General features: G+C 46.0%; 3 protein-coding genes across 5 annotated transcripts in view; 1 reads left to right on the top strand and 2 right to left on the bottom strand.

Moving 5' to 3' along the window:
• Positions 1-292: 292 nt before the first annotated feature.
• LOC311028832 (uncharacterized protein) lies at positions 293-2,216 on the bottom strand. The gene is made up of 4 exons (XM_084033628.1): positions 1,965-2,216; positions 974-1,088; positions 785-854; positions 293-493 (listed from the first exon to the last, which is right to left on the bottom strand). The coding sequence occupies exons 1-4, from the start codon at positions 2,050-2,052 to the stop codon at positions 458-460; spliced, it is 309 nt and encodes a 102-aa protein (XP_083889754.1). The 5' UTR covers positions 2,053-2,216; the 3' UTR covers positions 293-457.
• Positions 2,217-5,360: 3,144 nt separating this feature from the next.
• msl2b (MSL complex subunit 2b) lies at positions 5,361-13,760 on the top strand. 3 transcript variants are annotated; one of them, XM_084033222.1, is made up of 4 exons: positions 5,361-6,724; positions 8,396-9,756; positions 10,176-11,111; positions 11,993-13,760. In XM_084033222.1, exons 1-3 carry the CDS (start codon positions 6,583-6,585, stop codon positions 10,473-10,475), a joined length of 1,803 nt encoding a protein of 600 aa, XP_083889348.1. In that variant the 5' UTR covers positions 5,361-6,582; the 3' UTR covers positions 10,476-11,111; positions 11,993-13,760. The 3 variants fall into 3 exon arrangements, with proteins under 3 accessions (XP_083889348.1, XP_083889346.1, XP_083889347.1); XM_084033220.1 differs by having other exon boundaries at positions 10,176-11,173; XM_084033221.1 differs by having other exon boundaries at positions 10,176-11,189.
• Positions 13,761-13,901: 141 nt separating this feature from the next.
• The window catches only part of LOC311028848 (tumor necrosis factor ligand superfamily member 10-like), a gene marked incomplete at its 5' end in the record, with an annotated part of 7,807 nt that continues 3,110 nt past the window's right edge, over positions 13,902-18,598 (bottom strand). Inside the window, 3 exons of the mRNA XM_084033645.1 lie at positions 13,902-15,948; positions 17,744-17,997; positions 18,572-18,598. The exon at positions 18,572-18,598 is cut by the window's right edge and continues 90 nt beyond it. Coding sequence (XP_083889771.1) covers positions 15,739-15,948; positions 17,744-17,997; positions 18,572-18,598 — 491 coding nt within the window. The 3' untranslated portion in view covers positions 13,902-15,738. The remainder of the gene's footprint in view (positions 15,949-17,743; positions 17,998-18,571) is intronic.

Raw genomic sequence — 18,598 nt, 5'->3', positions numbered from 1 at the left:
CTCGCTGAAAGAGGAACCGTGTTTCTGTTTGAAACGTCGATGCTGAGCAGATGACGGTGCACGTTTACCACAGTCCCAATGGTTACAAAAGAGCCAAGATAGCCGCGGCCAAAATACCCAAGTTGTGGCTTAAACACCGTCGTCACCGTGACAACGTCCACTTCTTACAAGTCACAGATGCATCCTGGGATGTTGCCTGCTTCATTACAATCCACATTCATACTATCGGCCATTATAAATAAAGAAAAACATTTTTAATCCTTTCAACATGATTTATTTTTGGTTGCAGGTTTGAAAAAACAACATTTTTCTTTATTGACAGTTTTGCAAAAAAATACATGCCACACAAGTCCGTTTTTATTGCAGTATAAAGATAAATATTAAAAAAAATAAATAGATATTTGTGTAAAAGGTATAAATAGAGAGCAGGAGTAGATGTCCTGGGTAGTTGCTTCTGTTAACGTGACAGATCTTGAGGACAGTGTAGCTTCCCCTGGAGGCGGGACAAGGAGAGGAAGTGTTAGACAAGTCCTTAAAACATCCGGGTCAGCACTTTGCACTGCCCACGTTTCATTTATCATATTTAAAACACGCTTCAGTTAAAATGCAGAAGTGTCAGAAACAAGTCCAATGTTTCGCTGGGTATAAAGTATAAAATATGTCGGTTCAGGTTACTTTTGCTTTTGATAGTCAGTCCCGTCTAAACGACTGAGTTGATCAAAAACGTCCTCGCTGGTTAAACCCATATATAACACATGTAATAAAAGAAATGTCCGATTCTCACCGTCGCCATCTTGGCTTTGAGCCACGCAGCATCTGGTGTGATGCAGTAGCGCCCCCTCTTGTTTATAATCCTGGACACGGAGACATAAAAACACATGTTGGGGTTGGAAGCACGCAAACATTTTGCATTTCACAGATTTCCTTACAGCTCTAGCTCAACAATGTGGTGAAGCGTGGGTGTGATGCTTACAGGAAGGCGTGGATGCAGTTGTGACGCGGCATCTGTTCGTAACACTCTTGGAAGATGTGGATCTTCTTGGAGCTGGCTTTCCTACAGCAGGGGATCACCGGACCGGAGGCATCCGCTGCAACAGCACCGAGAGAGGAAACGCCGGCGTTATTCAGCGTCACAACCGTGTGAGAATCAATGCCACTTCTGCTTGTTTTAAATATATATTAATGTGTGAAATATTTTATCTGCACACATGTAAGACCGCATACAATTCACATAATGGAAACAAATAAGAAATGTGTCACACATGCAGTGTTGAGATTTTGGTCTATTTTTCTCCCATAAAATGTCTTCTTTCACGCTAGTGCAAAGAAAACATTAAATTTACTACTTTTGTGTGTTTGCGTCTCTAGATTTCTCCTAAATTCACCAAAAGTTACCAAAAGAAAACGCCTCATAATATAATTGTCTTGATGTCAGTTATCAGCTGGGGAAGTGTCATGCTGATTGTCTATTAGTCCATTTTTTTAACATTCATTTTACAACAACATTTTATTGTTAAAAATATGGAGAAAATGTAGCGTAAGATCCTTTTAAACCCAACTTCATCCAATGTTCAGATTTCTGGTCTGGGAATGTATGCAAATGAGCATGTATTTAATACAATAATGCCTCATTTGCATGTTGAAACATAACATCTCAGAAACCTTGTAATACAAACAATAATTGTCTAATCAGCCGGGGAGGTTTCATGTGACTATTAGTTAATATATTTCTACTTATTCACCCGTAGAAAACGAACAATAACAAGGAAAAAATAAACAACTGACATAATTAAAAAGAAATATAACAAAAAATAATAATGCAAAGCACACGTTATAAGCCGGAAAAATAATCAGTAGATTAGCAGTTAGAATTTATATATATATATATATATATACATACAGTATTTTTTCTCTTATATAGACAATTTCCTTTTCAAAGTTCTGTATCCGTACATGAAACCTACCTGAATGCAGGGCCGACAGCAGCACCAGCAGAGCCACGGCCAGCAGGCAAGTCCAGCGGCCGGCCGAGACGGTGGAACACATCTTCATGTCGTGGAGCGGGCCTGTGGTGGATCTGGGCTTTAAACTGCTTCCTCGTTCCAGGTCGACTCACCGAAGACGGGTGATGAATGAACCCGGAGAGGCGGGACGTTTTATATTTATATTCTTGCTGCCTCGCACGGGAAAGAGGAACCGTCGTCGTCATGATGCTTGGAAAACAATCACGGTGCGGCGATGACGAGACTCTGACCCCCTTCTCACGCACACGGAAGGTGGGAGAGTCCAACGTCATGTCCATATATGTTCAGGTTCAGTGTGACGCCGGGTTCATCGTCTAACCCGACGTTCACGCCTCACTGACGCTCCAACCCCAAACTGAGCTGCAAACAGAGTCATATACAGACCCCCAGCGGTGGACCCCCATCGCTGGACTCCCATCGCTGGACTCCCATCGGTGGACGCCCATCGGTAGACCCCCATCGCTGGACTCCCATCGGTGGACGCCCATCAGTGGACGCCCATCGGTAGACCCCCATCGCTGGACTCCCATCGGTGGACGCCCATCAGTGGACGCCCATCGGTAGACCCCCATCGGTGGACCACCACGGGTCCCTATTGTGGGGCAAATATGCACGTAGTCAACAGTGACAGACAAATATTTCTTTTGATCCCCGTCTGAAATGTTCCCTGAATTCCACATGTGATGTTTGTCACTTTAACAGATAATGTTTCAGGTCCAGAAAGTCTTTCATGAGTCCAGAGACCAGACCAGACCATGTGGAGGAACCAGAGACTGTCTGTGGTCCCCCAGAGGTCTAGATTGTAGCTCACATTAGTCCAGAGACCAGACCAGGCTATGTGGAGGAACCAGAGACTGTCTGTGGTCCCCCAGAGGTCTAGATTGTAGCTCACATTAGTCCAGAGACCAGACCAGGCTATGTGGAGGAACCAGAGACTGTCTGTGGTCCCCCATAGGTCTAGATTGTAGCTCACATTAGTCCAGAGACCAGACCAGGCTATGTGGAGGAACCAGAGACTGTCTGTGGTCCCCCAGAGGTCTAGATTGTAGCTCACATTAGTCCAGAGACCAGACCAGGCTATGTGGAGGAACCAGAGACTGTCTGTGGTCCCCCAGAGGTCTAGATTGTAGCTCACATTAGTCCAGAGACCAGACCAGGCTATGTGGAGGAACCAGAGACTGTCTGTGGTCCCCCATAGGTCTAGATTGTAGCTCACATTAGTCCAGAGACCAGACCAGACCATGTGGAGGAACCAGAGACTGTCTGTGTTCCCCCAGAGGGGTAGATAGTAGCTCACATGAGTCCAGAGACCAGACCGGACTATGTGGAGGAACCAGAGACTGTCTGTGGTCCCCCAGAGGTCTAGATAGTAGCTCACATGAGTCCAGAGACCAGTCCAGACCATGTGGAGGAACCAGAGACTGTCTGTGGTCCCCCAGAGGGGTAGATAGTAGCTCACATGAGTCCAGAGACCAGACCAGACTATGTGGAGGAACCAGAGACTGTCTGTGGTCCAAACAACAAGGTCTCTGCTGTATTTATGTCTAGATGACCTTATTTGGAGTGTTGGTGGAGCAGCTACAATGTTAGCGTAGCCTAGCACCATCAACCAGACTCCATTCAGAAAACCAGCGTTTTAACAGGAGTTATCTTGTGGTCTTGCAGACAGACCTAACAAAGCATGACTCAGCACTTTTTACTGATCACCATCATGATGGAGTTATTTCAGCATCCTTTTCATCTGGTTATTGATATTAAATCACAGATCAATACTTTATTTTGTGTTTTTGGCATTTTTACATGAGCAAGAAAAGGGGAATCACCCAAACTCACGAGTCAGTTCAGAGACACTCTAATAATAAGTCCCACAGACTCACGAACCAGCTATATATAAACATCCACTGTTCCAATAATAACCTGAGACAGTCATAGCAGTATGAGACGCTGCTGGGAACCCTAAAAGAGTAATGGAATGCGGCCGAATCTCAGACGTTAATTCTGTGAAATTAGGTTTCAGCGTGTGTGACTTCCTGTTTTTAAGTCTTAATATATTAAACACATTGTTGTGCCAACACTCATTATTTTGACCCACATAACTTTATTTAAAATTGTAATCTTGTTTATGTCTAAAGTAGAAAGGCTGGCTGTCCGAAAAAACAATGACAGTGCTCTTATATTTATTTATATTTATATATTAATATTTTGTTTTATAAAAACACAGTATGATGTATATATGATGTCATGAACACAGACAGGACAGCATTTGTTTTCCCAACGTATCTTAGTCTATATAAATAGATTTAAAAAACAGTTGTGTGCTGCCATGAATAAGAAAAGGCCACCACAACCCTCAAAGTGGGAAGTCCCTACTGGTCAGCAACGTCAAGTCTTCATGTGAGAAACAAGAGAAGAGGAAGAAAACAAGATTAAGGTGATAGATTTGATGCGTACAAGTGTGTCAACGTTCCTATCAGTAAGTGATTGCAAGGAAGTAAGTTTGGTTTTGGTATTTTTTACAAGAAAAAGAGAAATAAATTCTCTCTTCCCTTTTTTTTTTTTTTCTTGGTTCACAGCGATTGTTCTCAGACAGCACCTCGCAGTGTTTGTTTCTCTGAACTACACGTTATCACCACACGTTCAAACAAACGGCAATAAACAAAAGATCACAACCTTGGCCTCATTTGAGGGGGTTTATAATAGAGAGGCTAAGCCCCGCCCCTTCTGACGGACCAACATGGGAGCTTATTTTGAAGAAAATATGTACGGTAGTCAACGCCAAGAGACAGAACATGATTGAATTGTGCCACGAATTACGCATATGATGTTTGTCAATTCAACAGATGATTGTACACTTTTTGTCACATTACTGTTAGACTGCGACAGACCTCATAAAGGTCAAACCGACAGGGGACTGGGGAGGTGGGCGTGGCCTGGGGAGCTGTGCATTGTGGGAGTTGTCTTCCATCCACATTTTTCCAACTAAACAGATTCGTTTTTTGTGATTATGATTCAGGAAAAAGGTATAATCACAATATTTTAACAATCATTCAATTGCTTGTTTTGTCTGAAAAAAATAGTTTTCTATGACTTGTAAAAACGACATACATTAACAATTCATTATTTCTTTATTCATTTAGTTTTGTTTATTTTTTGTATTAGAATACATATGAATATATATTTATTATTAGTTTATTTTGTTCCTGTTTCTGACTTTGTTGGTGTCAACAGCTCCCACCATGGACGTCCATGCTACTGTTTTGTTTTTTTAAATTAACCGCTTTGCGTTTGTTCTCGCGAGATCTGGGCAACAGCGCCCTCTTGTTTGTGTGTGGAAAAGCGACAGGAGGTAATGAGGAATACTCCGCGGCTAACGATAGCAAGCTACACAAACAGGGATTTTATCCACTTTCGGTCTTCGCTGACGTTCTGGGGATCTACGAAAAGCTGCGGGAAGATATAATTTCAGCTAAAATCTTGGCTTTCCCGCTAAATTCCCACCGAGACGAGCAGCGCGAACGAGAGACTCCCGCTAATCCAGAGGAGAGACGGGGTAGCGGCCTGCTTCTGTAGCCGGCTTCACGGTGCGACTCAGGCGGCGAGCGGCGTCACCAGAGCCCGGTGCTTCCGCTGGTTTTATTTTTTTCTTTATACCGACAGAAGCGTCGCAGCTTTGGCGTTTTTTTTGCCTCGCCACCCACGGCCTTTCCGCCGCCTGTCTCTCGTCACATCAACGTGCTGCTGTCGACATTTCTCACCCGAAAGGAGCCTTTGAAAGCGGGGCGGCCTGTTTTGTTTTCGAGCCGCCTTATATCTCCGCGAACAATAACACGACCATAACGAGCCCGGCTTAGGGGGGGCTGCGCTGCCCGGCGAGACGGAGAGCCGCGGTGTGAGAGCCATAAATGCATCGCGTGACACCCCCTCTGCACCGACGTGAAACCCCGGGACGAGCGTGCATGTGGACTATGGAATCATCGGGGGGGAAAGCACTGCAAGACGGACCACTTTGTCACGAAAGCACCCCGTTGGAGCTTCTGCTGCCAGCTAACCAGCTGTGAGTAGCGGTGCCGTTTTAGTTTGGAGGAAAGAGCGCCACACGATGCTTTGTCTGACCATAACACACGGACTGCACGGAGACGAGCCGAGCCGCCTTGGATGAACCGACGCTCGGCCTGCACTCGCAATCCTCCGGTTGGAAGCAGCGGTACCCGGAGAGCTGGTGGAGGGGTGGGGGGGGCTCACACTGAGGATGGGTCGGATGTGACTTGGGATGAGTGACCTCCATTGCTCCCCGCTCAGACCGCCGTACATGTGGGATTTACAGACTGGACGACAGAGCCGGTTATTACCCATCTATGCCCCCTTCAAAGCCACCAGACCCCGTTGACAAGAACAGTGTTTTTACTGCACAGAACACACGAGGACGGGTTGGGGGCGGGGGGAGTCGCCGGTCTTCCGCTGCTTCGGCCGGTTAGTTTGTTTTGTTGTGACTTTTTTAACGTATTAATACACCCTTAACGGACCGCGCCGGACTGGGGCCCCGGGACACGCAGCTGAGATGAACCCGGTGAATGCGACCTCTCTGTACGTGTCCGCGAGCCGTTCGGTGCTGCAGTGCGACCCCCGAGACCCCCGGGCCCTCGCGGAGCTCTGCAAGCTGCTGCCGTTCTTCCGCCAGTCGCTGTCCTGCTTGGTCTGCGGTGAGTCTGTGTCTCTGTGTTTTATTTCTTTATTTGAATGATTTACACTGGGTTTCCATAACGTGCGTTGTTGTCAGCTGTGCCAGCGAACCTTAAATTATGCTGCATTCAAGTGCAGTCGGAAAAATGACCATCGATACCACTAATGGGTAGTGAAGCAGTAACTTTATTATTTGCAGTTTTATGGGAGTATTTTGCACGATTCACCAATCTGTATTTAGTTGGTAGTTTTAGTTAATCACTGACAACAAATTAAAGTAAAAACATTTCAACATAATTCAATACAATCAGGAGAAAATGAAATACAGTAAAATATAATAACCAATTGTTATATTAAGAAATCAGACAGTAGAAAACACAGGGGCAGCATTGATATAAAATATTTTAAAGACGGGGTTTGATAAGTTATTTACAATATGCTACTCAAAATAATATTTCACATAAGGTGATTGTTTGCATCAATAATGGGATATAAACCAAATATTTACATAACTTATATTGCTTTAATATTTCAACATGTTTATTTATCTAAAATATCTTCCAGTACTGTTAATATTTGACTCATAGTAGAAACTAATAATCACAGCAGATTCACTTAAATGAATGCAATGTGTCTGTTAAATCGGACGACCGCGTTTCCGGGGCGCCATGAACGCATCATAGTTCTCAGCAACACCCATCATGACACACCCCCCCTCTGTGTGCTGTTTGGCAGCAATGGGGCGTTTCTCTGTTTATGGTGTGGTTGAATAACAGTCCCAACACACACACACTGGATATTATGCACCTAATCTCTTTCACATATGATAATGCACAAATAAATAAAGAGTATTATTTTACTGTTTGCACACGACAGCAGCTACCATCAGCTGTAACTGTAAAATGAAACAAGCTGTAATTGAAAGTAAAGGAGCATTTCTGCAGCTAGTCTGTTAGTTTCTGCCAGACTGTAAATAAAGCTCATCTTTGATTTATTTTGGTGGTATATTTAATGCATGGTCTTTCGCAGCTCGTAAATAATGCAGGAAGTCTTTCTTAGCTGTAGTGAATGGATACACAGGGAATATCCACTGAGATAAAAGGGATATCTGCGTTGCTGCGATTGCAACAGCACACCCACAGAAAGCACCCCCAGTGAATAAATAAAAATCAATATAAAAGCCCCCCACGCGTTGTGTTGACGACAGATCTAGTGCAGTTGTGTGGGTTTTATCGGACAGGCAGAGTGTGTAAGGGTGGTTGTTTCTCATGAATGGACCTTCATGGGGTTTTTTTTACCCTCCTTAATCTGCAGCTGCACTCCCTAGCGAGCAGCGTTGCTAAGGAAGCTCCTCTCAAAGAGCAGTTGTCATCCAATCTGGCAAGTTGCCAGGCACTGCTAGCGTGTACAAATACACGGCAGTTTAGGAAGCAGTAAATGAGGAAGCAATCATTTGTCAATCGAAACATTCTTAAATAGCAGCGGCTGTCATTTATCAGATCAGGTGTTTTGTTGGGGCGCGTGTGTCGTGTGTCCCATATTTGTCGGTTCAATAAAAATGATCTCATTGTCGAGCTGTGTTGCGTTTATCTGGTTCCTGTGAATCAATCATCGGTGTGAGCGTTTCAGCAATGTTCCTGTGAAATATGTGATGTGTTAATGTGTCCTACTCCTGCTGTTCGTATCTTCAGGTAACCTGCTGCAAGACCCCATCGCCCCCACCGACTCAGCATGTCAGCATTACGTCTGTCGAGGCTGTAAGGGTCAGAGGATGCAGCTGAAGCCGTCCTGTAGTTGGTGTAAGGACTACTCCCGCTTTGAGGAGAACAGGCAGCTCTCCTTGCTTGTCCACTGTTACAGGAAGCTCTGTCTCTACATCACCCAGTCACCGCTCGCGCCGCACATAGCATGCGCCGCCAGCGACTCGCCGGACCTCCAGGCCATCCTCAACGAGGGCCTCACGTTGGCCGAGAGCGAGCCAGAGGCCGAGGACGTTTCAGACTCGGCCACCTCCACCTCCCATGTGGTCCAGCCTGATGAGGCTCCGCCCACCAAGGAGCTCAAGGTGGAGGAGCCGATACCCGTCAGTGTGAACGGGCTGCATGATTGTAATGGCCTGGTCAGTTCGGGAACTCTGCAAGCCATCACCATAGAAACAGGTGGAGGCGTGGCGAAGCAGGAGAGCTTTTCGGAGGAGATCCCGGTGTGTGTGAGCGTCACGGGGACGGGGGAGTCGGGACTCTGTGACATCAGTACTTTCGGGGATGACCTGAAACATGGCGGGGGTCCGTTGTTGTTGAGTGTTGAGGAGGTGCTCAGGACTCTGGAGACGGACTCTGATCCTGATCCCATCCCCCAACCGGACTGTCCCCCTGTACCTCAGTCCAGCCTCAATGGGCCTCACTATCCCCCCTGCTCTGACTCCTCCCGCCTCATCCCCTCCCTCCCCCGTGGGAACAGCCCTCGGCCTCTCCAACCTCACCCACAGCCCTCGCTACAGCCTCCCCCTCATCCCTCCACGGTCATCCCCCACGCCCCTCCTCGGTACCACCGCAAGCGCTCCCGCTCAGAAAGTGACAGCGAGAAGGTGCAGCCCCTCTCCATCTCCACCCTCCTACGAGGGCCCCCCCATGGTGCCAACACCTCCCCCCATCACCCTAGCCCCAGTGCCACCACCACCAAGCAGGAGCCTAAGTTCCCTGCAACTACTCCCCACCCCCACCTGGCCCCGGTGCCCAATGGTGGTCCCCCGAAGGTGGGCAAGACTGTGCTCGTCTCCAACAAGGCGCTGAAAAAGACTGTGGAGCACCCAGGTGGGCCCAAGAAGGCTTACACCAAGGCCAGGCAAGGGACCCCCAAGCCCCGAACACAACCCCGTGACAGAGTTCCCCCGCACCCCCACGCCCACCCGCTGACACACCCACCCAGCCCCTCCAAGCCACTGTATAAAAAGCCCGTGGAGAAGAAGGGCTGCAAGTGTGGCCGAGCCACGCAGAACCCCTCGGTTTTGACCTGCAGGGGGCAGCGCTGCCCCTGCTACTCCAACCGCAAGGTGAGAACACTGCTGATGAGGCTGCCCCCCCCCCCCCCCCCCTCTCTAATCACAGCACAGCCCCCATACGGGCTGCTGTTGCCGCTGGCACCGCTAATGTCTGGAAATACATCTGTGCTTATGGTTAACGACGTATACTTACTAAGTGAATTTCCACCCGGGGGCTCATTACACTTAACGAAGCTGGAGTTTGTTTAGAACACACTTTAGTTTTATGACTCATTTGTTTCTGTCGGAGGCATTCATGGGGATGAGATATCGTTGACACGGTCATAAAGAGCTTTGGCTGTTAATGAAGTTGAACCAAACTTTTAAAACACCACCACCATGTCATGTATTTGTTTGGAGAATGTATTGAACAAACTGAGGGGCTGTTCACATGCTGAGTGTATAAAATACATTTTATTTGTGGTTTTTAGGCGTGTCTGGACTGCATCTGCCGCGGCTGCCAGAACTCCTACATGGCCAACGGAGAGAAGAAGCTGGAGGCCTTCGCCGTGCCGGAGAAAGCTCTGGAACAGACTCGCCTCACACTGGGCATCAACCTCACCAGTATCGCCGCCGCGGCCCTCCGTAGCCCGGCCACCAGCTCCCCCGGCAACACCCTCCTCAACGTCACCACGGCTACGGGGGCGCCCGTCACCGCCACCTTTTTATCGGGGGCGGGGCACGACAACAGGGGCTTTGACGATTCACTGGAGATGCGGTTTGACTGCTGAGGTCTCGCCCCTCCTCCAGTCAGTCTTTTACGCACATTCCCCCCCCTCCAGCTGGGCGTCATCCAGCTGTGTTATCCATTTGGGGGTGTCATCCAGCTGGGGCGTCTTCATCCAGCTGGGGGGCCGTCATCCAGCTGGGGTGTCATCCATCTAGGGGCGTCATCCATCTAGGGGCGTCATCCAGCTGGGGTTGTCATCTAGCTGGGCGTGCCAGGGACCTGCTGGGCGGAGCCAGAACAAGGCAGCTACAGTGACCGGCGATGGCGAGGGGTCACCAGCTGATGCGGTCGCCCTCCATCCGTCGCCTGAAACTGCACCATGCTTGTGGTCACGCTTACAGATACAGTGTGGAAGAGGAGAAGAAGAACAAGCGTTGCTGTATGTTCAGTGGGGATTGACTTTTTTTTGTTTGCTTCTCTACTGTGGATAACGTGTAGAGCATGTCACGTAGCTATGCTGGGTGGGTGTGTGTGTGTGTCAGTGAGTGTGTGTGTGTGTGTGTGTGTGTGTGTCAGTCAGTGTGTGTGTGTGTGTGTGTCAGTGAGTGTGTGTGTGTTTGTCAGTGAGTGTGTGTGTGTCAGTGAGTGTGTGTGTGTGTGTGTGTGTGTGTGTGTCAGTGAGTGTGTGTCAGTGAGTGTGTGTGTGTGTGTGTGTGTGTGTGTGTGTGTCAGTCAGTGTGTGTGTGTGTGTCAGTGAGTGTGTGTGTGTGTGTGTGTGTCAGTGAGTGTGTGTGTCAGTGAGTGTGTGTGTGTGTGTGTCAGTGAGTGTGTGTTTGTCAGTGAGTGTGTGTGTGTGTCAGTGAGTGTGTGTGTGTGTGTGTGTGTGTTTGTCAGTGAGTGTGTGTGTGTCAGTGAGTGTGTGTGTGTGTGTGTGTGTGTGTGTGTGTGTCAGTGAGTGTGTGTGTGTGTGTGTCAGTGTGTGTGTGTGTGTCAGTGAGTGTGTGTGTGTGTGTGTCAGTGAGTGTGTGTGTGTGTGTGTGTGTCAGTGAGTGTGTGTGTGTGTGTGTCAGTGTGTGTGTGTGTGTCAGTGAGTGTGTGTGTGTGTGTGTCAGTGAGTGTGTGTGTCAGTGAGTGTGTGTGTGTCAGTGAGTGTGTGTGTGTGTGTGTGTCAGTGAGTGTGTGTGTGTCAGTGAGTGTGTGTGTGTCAGTGAGTGTGTGTGTGTGTGTGTCAGTGAGTGAGTGTGTGTGTGTGTCAGTGAGTGAGTGTGTGTGTGTGTCAGTGAGTGAGTGTGTGTGTGTGTGTCAGTGAGTGTGTGTGTGTGTGTGTCAGTGAGTGAGTGTGTGTGTGTGTGTCAGTGAGTGTGTGTGTGTGTCAGTGAGTGAGTGTGTGTGTGTGTCAGTGAGTGAGTGTGTGTGTGTGTCAGTGAGTGAGTGTGTGTGTGTGTGTCAGTGAGTGTGTGTGTGTGTGTGTCAGTGAGTGAGTGTGTGTGTGTGTGTCAGTGAGTGTGTGTGTGTCAGTGAGTGAGTGTGTGTGTGTGTGTGTGTGTGTGTGTGTGTGTGTGTGTGTCAGTGAGTGAGGGGTTTGGTTTGGTTTGGTTTGGAGATGAACCTTGTTAGCAGGATCAGAGACGACATCATCATCATCATCAAGAGAGACTTGTGTAATTTATATCAAAAGATCTTTTTGTACGTGGACGTATCGGTTTCCATTGAAAGAAGACATTTTCTGATATATTTTAGAAGTTGTGTTAAAAACCCATGGAGGATGAATGGTGTCGGGGGGGCAGACCTGCATTCAACCAGAGGATTTCCACACAACCAAAACTGTAGTTTTTCACTTATAAACCAGAACCGCTAAAAAAATAGTTTTTAATCGCAAGAACTGAGATAAGAATTAAACACCAGCTGTTTGTCTTTTTGAATGTTTATATGAGTTGCTGTCAGACACCCAAACATGACCATCATCTGTTATTATATATTTAAAAGAGCATATATAAAACTGGCAACATTAACTTTTGTGGAGGACAAACTGTCGCTGGTTCGTTGTGTCAAACCTGCTCAAACATTTGCGCGTTCTCGTATGAAGCACTTTTTCCTCAAATCCACCGCTCGTGTTAAACACTCTGGTTGGCTGCAGATCCCCCGCACATCGTTGCCGTCTTTAAGTTTTGGGTTTCCAGAAGCTCCGCACATGCTGCTAAATACCACAAAGGACGCACGGAAGGAGCACGCGCCCGTGTTCATCGTCTTTTGTCCCCGTTTTCTGTTGTTGTTTTTAATAAGTTGCGTTAACACCATTTGCAGTATTTATTGGACGTCTCCTGTTATGTGTCGGACGCCGATCCGGTTTGGACTGTTTCTGTCTCGGTTTAGTTGCTGTCTCCTTCTTAGTGTTAGTCTCCAAATGTTTTTTGTTTTGTTCTCCCTCGGGCATTTAAATACCTGTAATATAACTGTAACATATTTCCACAAAAAAGAAAGAAAATCAAAAACTTACAGGTGTCTTTTGTGTGATTATTTGCTGTAGTTTTCCACTAGAGGGCAGCATTGACCTTCATGTTGACTATAAATTATAGTTAATAGCACCAGCCGGTGGCAGAACGCCCTTTAAAATGTCAAATAAACTCTCAATATTTTGTTTTTTTATCAAGGAGATGTTTTGTTGACTGCAACAACTAGAATAGGCATTGATTTAAAATCAAAATGATCAATTAGAAAGCTCTATAACTTGTCAATATGTCCAATTCTTCTCCGTTATGTTGTTTTATTGTGCAGTCTTTCTTTCCCAGCAGGCTCCTGATCATCAATACTCAATTTACTATATAAAAATACCACTGGAATGTAAATGACCCACTCGGAGTAATGGTGTGTTTCCCTGGTGATTCCTACGTGGCACGACTGATCAATGAACCGTATTGATCAGAGGAATACAAGATGTTTTTAAATCAGACGTGGTAAACGTTCCTTTTACAGTGTCTTTATTTCACATATTTACAGAGAAAACCAGCTGCTTATTTACATTCACATTGACATTTTTTTGGTCTTTTCTGGCAAAACAAATATATTTTATCGTCTACAACCTCATTAGTGTGCAGTCGTGTCTCTCTTCTTCTTTTGTGCCTTTCAGGCGTCGGGAGGTCGAGCTGACAGCGGAGACCGACTGCAGGTGGATGTTTCCAGATGTTGTATTGCTTTTAAAGATACGCACATCAGGCGATCCCTCAGATTTCTGTCCTGGTTGAGTGATCTTGAGTGATCGTGTCTGAGTGGAAACGGAGGGATTCAGCAGTCTGGAGGGGGTTTTGTTTTTCTTGATTTGTGAGCTTCATGTTTTCAGAATTGTTTTCTCACAATATAGAAAAACAGTAATGGAGCATTTTCCCTTTTTATCTGGGAATGTCACTGCAACACTTAATTCTTAATACTATAAATACAATAAGACATTAATTTCAATTAGTCTTTGAGACTTCAACATCCACCTCTACAGATTTATGTCGGTACATTCAGATCGATTACTTTCTAGATTTGTTTGGTCCCGCTGCTTTCTTTAAATGTCTTGTTTTGTCCCAAATCCCCAAAGATGTTCAGTTTAATATGATAGAAAATGTGTGATAAATTACATAAAACTATCAATTCGTTGACCGATTTGCAGCTCAGAAGCACAAATGACTTTAAACCACCATCATGTTTGGGGTCAAATATTCCCAAAGGAACGCTAAAAAACAAACGTGACGAGGGTTTATACATTCAAACAAATTAAAAAGCTCCTGTGTTGTGATATTTACATAAGTGCTACAATAAATGCGGCATTCTTGTCATATTTGGGGGGAAATAAGAACTTAAAGCTGAATATCATCACTGTGGATGTTTCCCGAATAGAACCGAGCTATAACTTTTTTGTTCTGGAGCTTTCAGCCACATGTTATGGCCTTCATCGGCCGCCGGCGCTCGCTCGGTTGTCGTGGTAACTCCAGGCTGATGAAAGGCCACAAGATGGCAGCAGAAATCCAGTGGTTTTAATTTCTTGAGTTTGAAGAACGCTCCGAGCGCTCCGGACTCAGAATTTGAAGGCTTGTTAGGAAAAACAATAAAAACGACAAAATATTTACATCTCGATGCGAACGCGTCCAGGAACTCAACCGGTAAGATTTTTACTCAAACGATTCTCTGAGGCAGATCTCAGGTTTTCAACCGATGAGATTGATTGATCGATTGATTGAGTGTCATAACGCGTGTAAACTGTTGCATCTTTTCTGTCCTGTTGGTGGCGCCAGCTGAGTTTTGCTAGATGTAGACTCATAAAATTTCTGGAAAACCGCTGACCATGAACGCAGCATAGAAGTTGGCCACAGACTGTATAAGGAGTGGACGTAGAAACCGTGATGTCACATGTTGGTTTGTGAACGCCATCTTGGTTTTTGACCGTCGGCCATCTTGGTTTCTTGCAACCAGAAAGGACACGAGAAGACGTTACTCACGCTAACAACGGGACTCGCTCCAGCTTTCTCTTCCGAGATAACGTTACATTAGTGAGGGGACGGAGCTAAGCTAGCTAGTTAGCAAGATGAGCTGAACGGCCATGTTGGTGACATGTTGAGACTTTCTGGACTTGAACCGAACACACCCGGCATCGTAGCTTCGGAGAGAAATTTTTGGGTGCGTCTTCTTATTATCAAGTGTTTTCAGTCTGATACTTCAACCTAAGGTTATACGAGAAAATGCCAATTTCTTGACTTCCGAAATGGTCTTTTAAACTGACCAGCATCGTACGTGTAAATTCATCGTACAATTTAATCAGGATCAAAACCTTATGTGTCTCAAGGCTGACGACTGGACATATTTATTCTAAAATCAGGTCCCATGGGGGGACGTGGTTTCACTTCTCGATACAATCACACTTACTTCCGTTGCCCCCTGATGGCCATTAGAAAGAAGGCAGGTTTAAGGCACTTCAGCCTTTTGGCTTCATGTTTTTTGTGCTTAACTGCTTCCAGGTTTGAATCCCAGTAACAGAAACCAGCTGCGAACCTGTCAAACAGTGGTTTTGTTGAAGAAAGTCTGCTGTTCTGAACACTTTATACAAAAAAATATGTTCTGCCTTAAAGAAATGTTGGCAGAAACTCTAATCTTTGTAGAGTCCGAGAAAATACTCAAATACGAATTAGTTGATTGATTTAGCCGTCACACAAATGCATCCATCTCTTCCCCGACCACAAAGTCAAAATGTCTTTCGGGTTGTGATCCTGAAGATCCAGACCTCCCTGATGGAACAGTCCTGGAGAGTCCGGAGGTCCGGCGGCGTGTTTTCCTGCCCGTCGGCTCGTCTAGCTGATGAGAAACGCCCCGAAGAAGCTGCTCTTCTCGTCCATGTCCACGGCCGAGGCGTTGGTCACCGTGACGAACAGGCGGTCACCGGTGCCGAGCGGGAACAGCCCCCCCTGGTGGGCGGAGTGCAGGGAGAACTGGGAGCCCCGGGACCAGCAGGAGGTCCGGCTCGTCTTCATCAGCAGGATGGGAACCGGGTAGGAGGTCACCTGGTGGGAGAAGACATGTGAGTATACAAACGGCCGTAAAGACGATAAAATCGGCTACGGTCACGCAATCAGTCCGATAAAGAGCTGATTGTTAATTGCGTTTAATATCAATATCTTTTCTTTTTTTTTCAAGCAGAATCACACATGGAAAAAGCAACATATTTTATTCAGTTTGTTTTATTCCACATGACCAGCAAACAGCTTCTTAGCTGCACCTGTTATTACTTGCGTTAGCACCCCGCTGCGTTAGCATTGCTGCGTTAGCATCATTGCATTAGCACCATTGCATTAGCACAGCTGCTCGTTAACGGTCTGAAATTCACAAATACTGGTTTCTTACTCGGGAGTCGTATGTAATAAATGTCAGTGATGTTACTTATTATCATGTTGGTGAGTTTCAGGTGCAGCCCGTGGTGGGATGATGGCTATAGCTAGTAGAAATGCGAAGCCAACCAAGACCCAGGTATCTCAACAACATATCCAACAAGATATTTAATCACGTAAACATGTTGATGAAGTTTGCGATGCTTCAGTTAAGAGTTTTGAGGTCTATTCGCGGTGAAGTTAGATTAGTTTAGCCAGCGGCTGCAGGCGTGCTAGCGCTAGCTACGGTTGCTGTGCTAACAGAAGCTACTCACTCACTTCCACACTTCGTCAGCCACAGAGCCACTTCTAACGCGGGCCCTTTTAAAACCAGAGGGATGTTTTGTGAGAACATATTGTGGGTAGAAATCCCTTTGTAATACATCAGCTCTCGTTCTGTCGGTGTGGATTTATTAACATCAACAAGATCGATCCCCGACCCGGGAACAAAGACTTCGGGTCTCAGAAGGACGACGCCGCGAGTCTGGACACTTTCACAAAACCTCCCAAGGTTTCTCCATGAAAGCTTCACATTTGGTCTTTATTTATTAAACTCTTTGAAGGCACATCTGCGATCCAAATGACACGACGCTAGAAAACTCCTCGTTCTGGACGTTTCACTGCATCGTCTGCCACGTTAGGATGCAACACAGAGGATTCACAGTCCAACCAACACGACGGCCATGTTGTTCATGTTTCTGTGATATTAAGTTGTTTACGCTGGACTTGCACTGACTCCGCCCCCTTCGAATCCCCCAACGTATCAGTGACGTGAATAACAGCGATGTCTCCCAATCAAATCAATCAAAGGTGATTTCAAAGACACATTTCAGTGCTTATTTATCCAGGGTTGGTACAGTGCTGGAAATCCTTGAAAACACTTGAGTCTTAGTGTGGTGTTTTCAAGGTTTGAAAAGTGCTTGGATTTAGACTAAAGGTCTTGAAATGTGTGTTGTATGCGATGACATCTATGATAGAACAGAGAAAAGAAGATCTCCATATCTGAGGGACTGAAAACAGTATTTTCTGACATTTCTTTATGAAAAATGACTTTTGATGATGAACAGATGATGAAAATAGTTGGTGATTATATTTCTGTGGATCTGTTAGTGGAATTAGTTTCCCTTTCATTTGTGGTCCTTCTGTAAAAAGCTGTCTCCAAACATCATGTTGGTTGTTTAGAGGACAATAACATCTCATTTAATGTGATGAACAAGTGACATAATAAGTAGACTGAATACTGACCATTGGATTGGTACAAATATGGAGTTTACCACAGCTGGAAGGGGCTGGAAAAGCATGGAAATGCACCTTGAAGTGCTTGAATGTGACTTTGATAAAAGGTGGAGGAACCCTTTATGGATGAATATGTAATAAATCCACCTGTGAGGTGAGATGGAAACTCAGCTGAAGTGTTTTAACGTGTCCTCACCTTCTTGTAGACGTACTGCAGCAGCGGCCGGCCGACGTCGGACGCCGCCGCCGCCTCCTCGCCGTCCTCGCCCTCCTCCTCCAGGGAGTGGGTGTGTCTGAAGTAGGTCTGGGCGTAGACGTAGTAGAGGCCGGGCTGCGGCACCACCAGCTCCCCGTCCACCAGCTGGACGTCCTGCAGGAAGGCCAGACCCTTCCGCCCCTCCCACCACGAGATCTTCTGGCCCTGGACGCGGCGGCCAGCTGAGACCGGAGCTGTGGACGGGCAGACAGACAGACAGTCAGACGGGCAGGCAGACAGACAGACACCATCAGAGTCACATCAGACTACAAGGTGAGCTATTGCTTTAAACGAAAGAAATAGATAAACTTGGCAAATCAAATATAAAGGTATTACATGTATTTATCTAAATGATACATTAATAACTAAATTTAAATTAAATGCAAACTGATGCAGTGATTAATGGACTTTGATCTATTTTTATTCATGACATTAATATCATGTATGTATGTCAAATCTGGGACTTTAACATGAATAATGAATGACAATAGAATTTAAATGCATAAGATTCAGAGTCAAAGTCCACATTACGACTTTGTGAGTCATTTCTTTATTATGAGACGATATTTAAAAATGTGTCTGAATTTTAACTTTAAACAACGTTGTTATTGTGATCCTTCCGAACTTCCTCTCCGTTGGATTCGTCGTAACATATTTAATTAATCCCTACCGATCAACAATCAATCATGAGTTAAAGTAAAAGGCCAGTCGTTCAGCATCCTAATCTGCTGGACTCCAGACCGGATCCCAGGTTCCTGCAGGACTCACCGGATCCGTCTCGCTCCAGTTTGGGCA

This window comes from Eutrigla gurnardus (genome assembly GCF_963514095.1).
Source record: "Eutrigla gurnardus genome assembly, chromosome: 18".
Classification (NCBI taxonomy): domain Eukaryota; kingdom Metazoa; phylum Chordata; class Actinopteri; order Perciformes; family Triglidae; genus Eutrigla; species Eutrigla gurnardus.
Note: the sequence above shows the minus strand (reverse complement) of the source record. Positions and strands in the feature narration are given on the sequence as shown.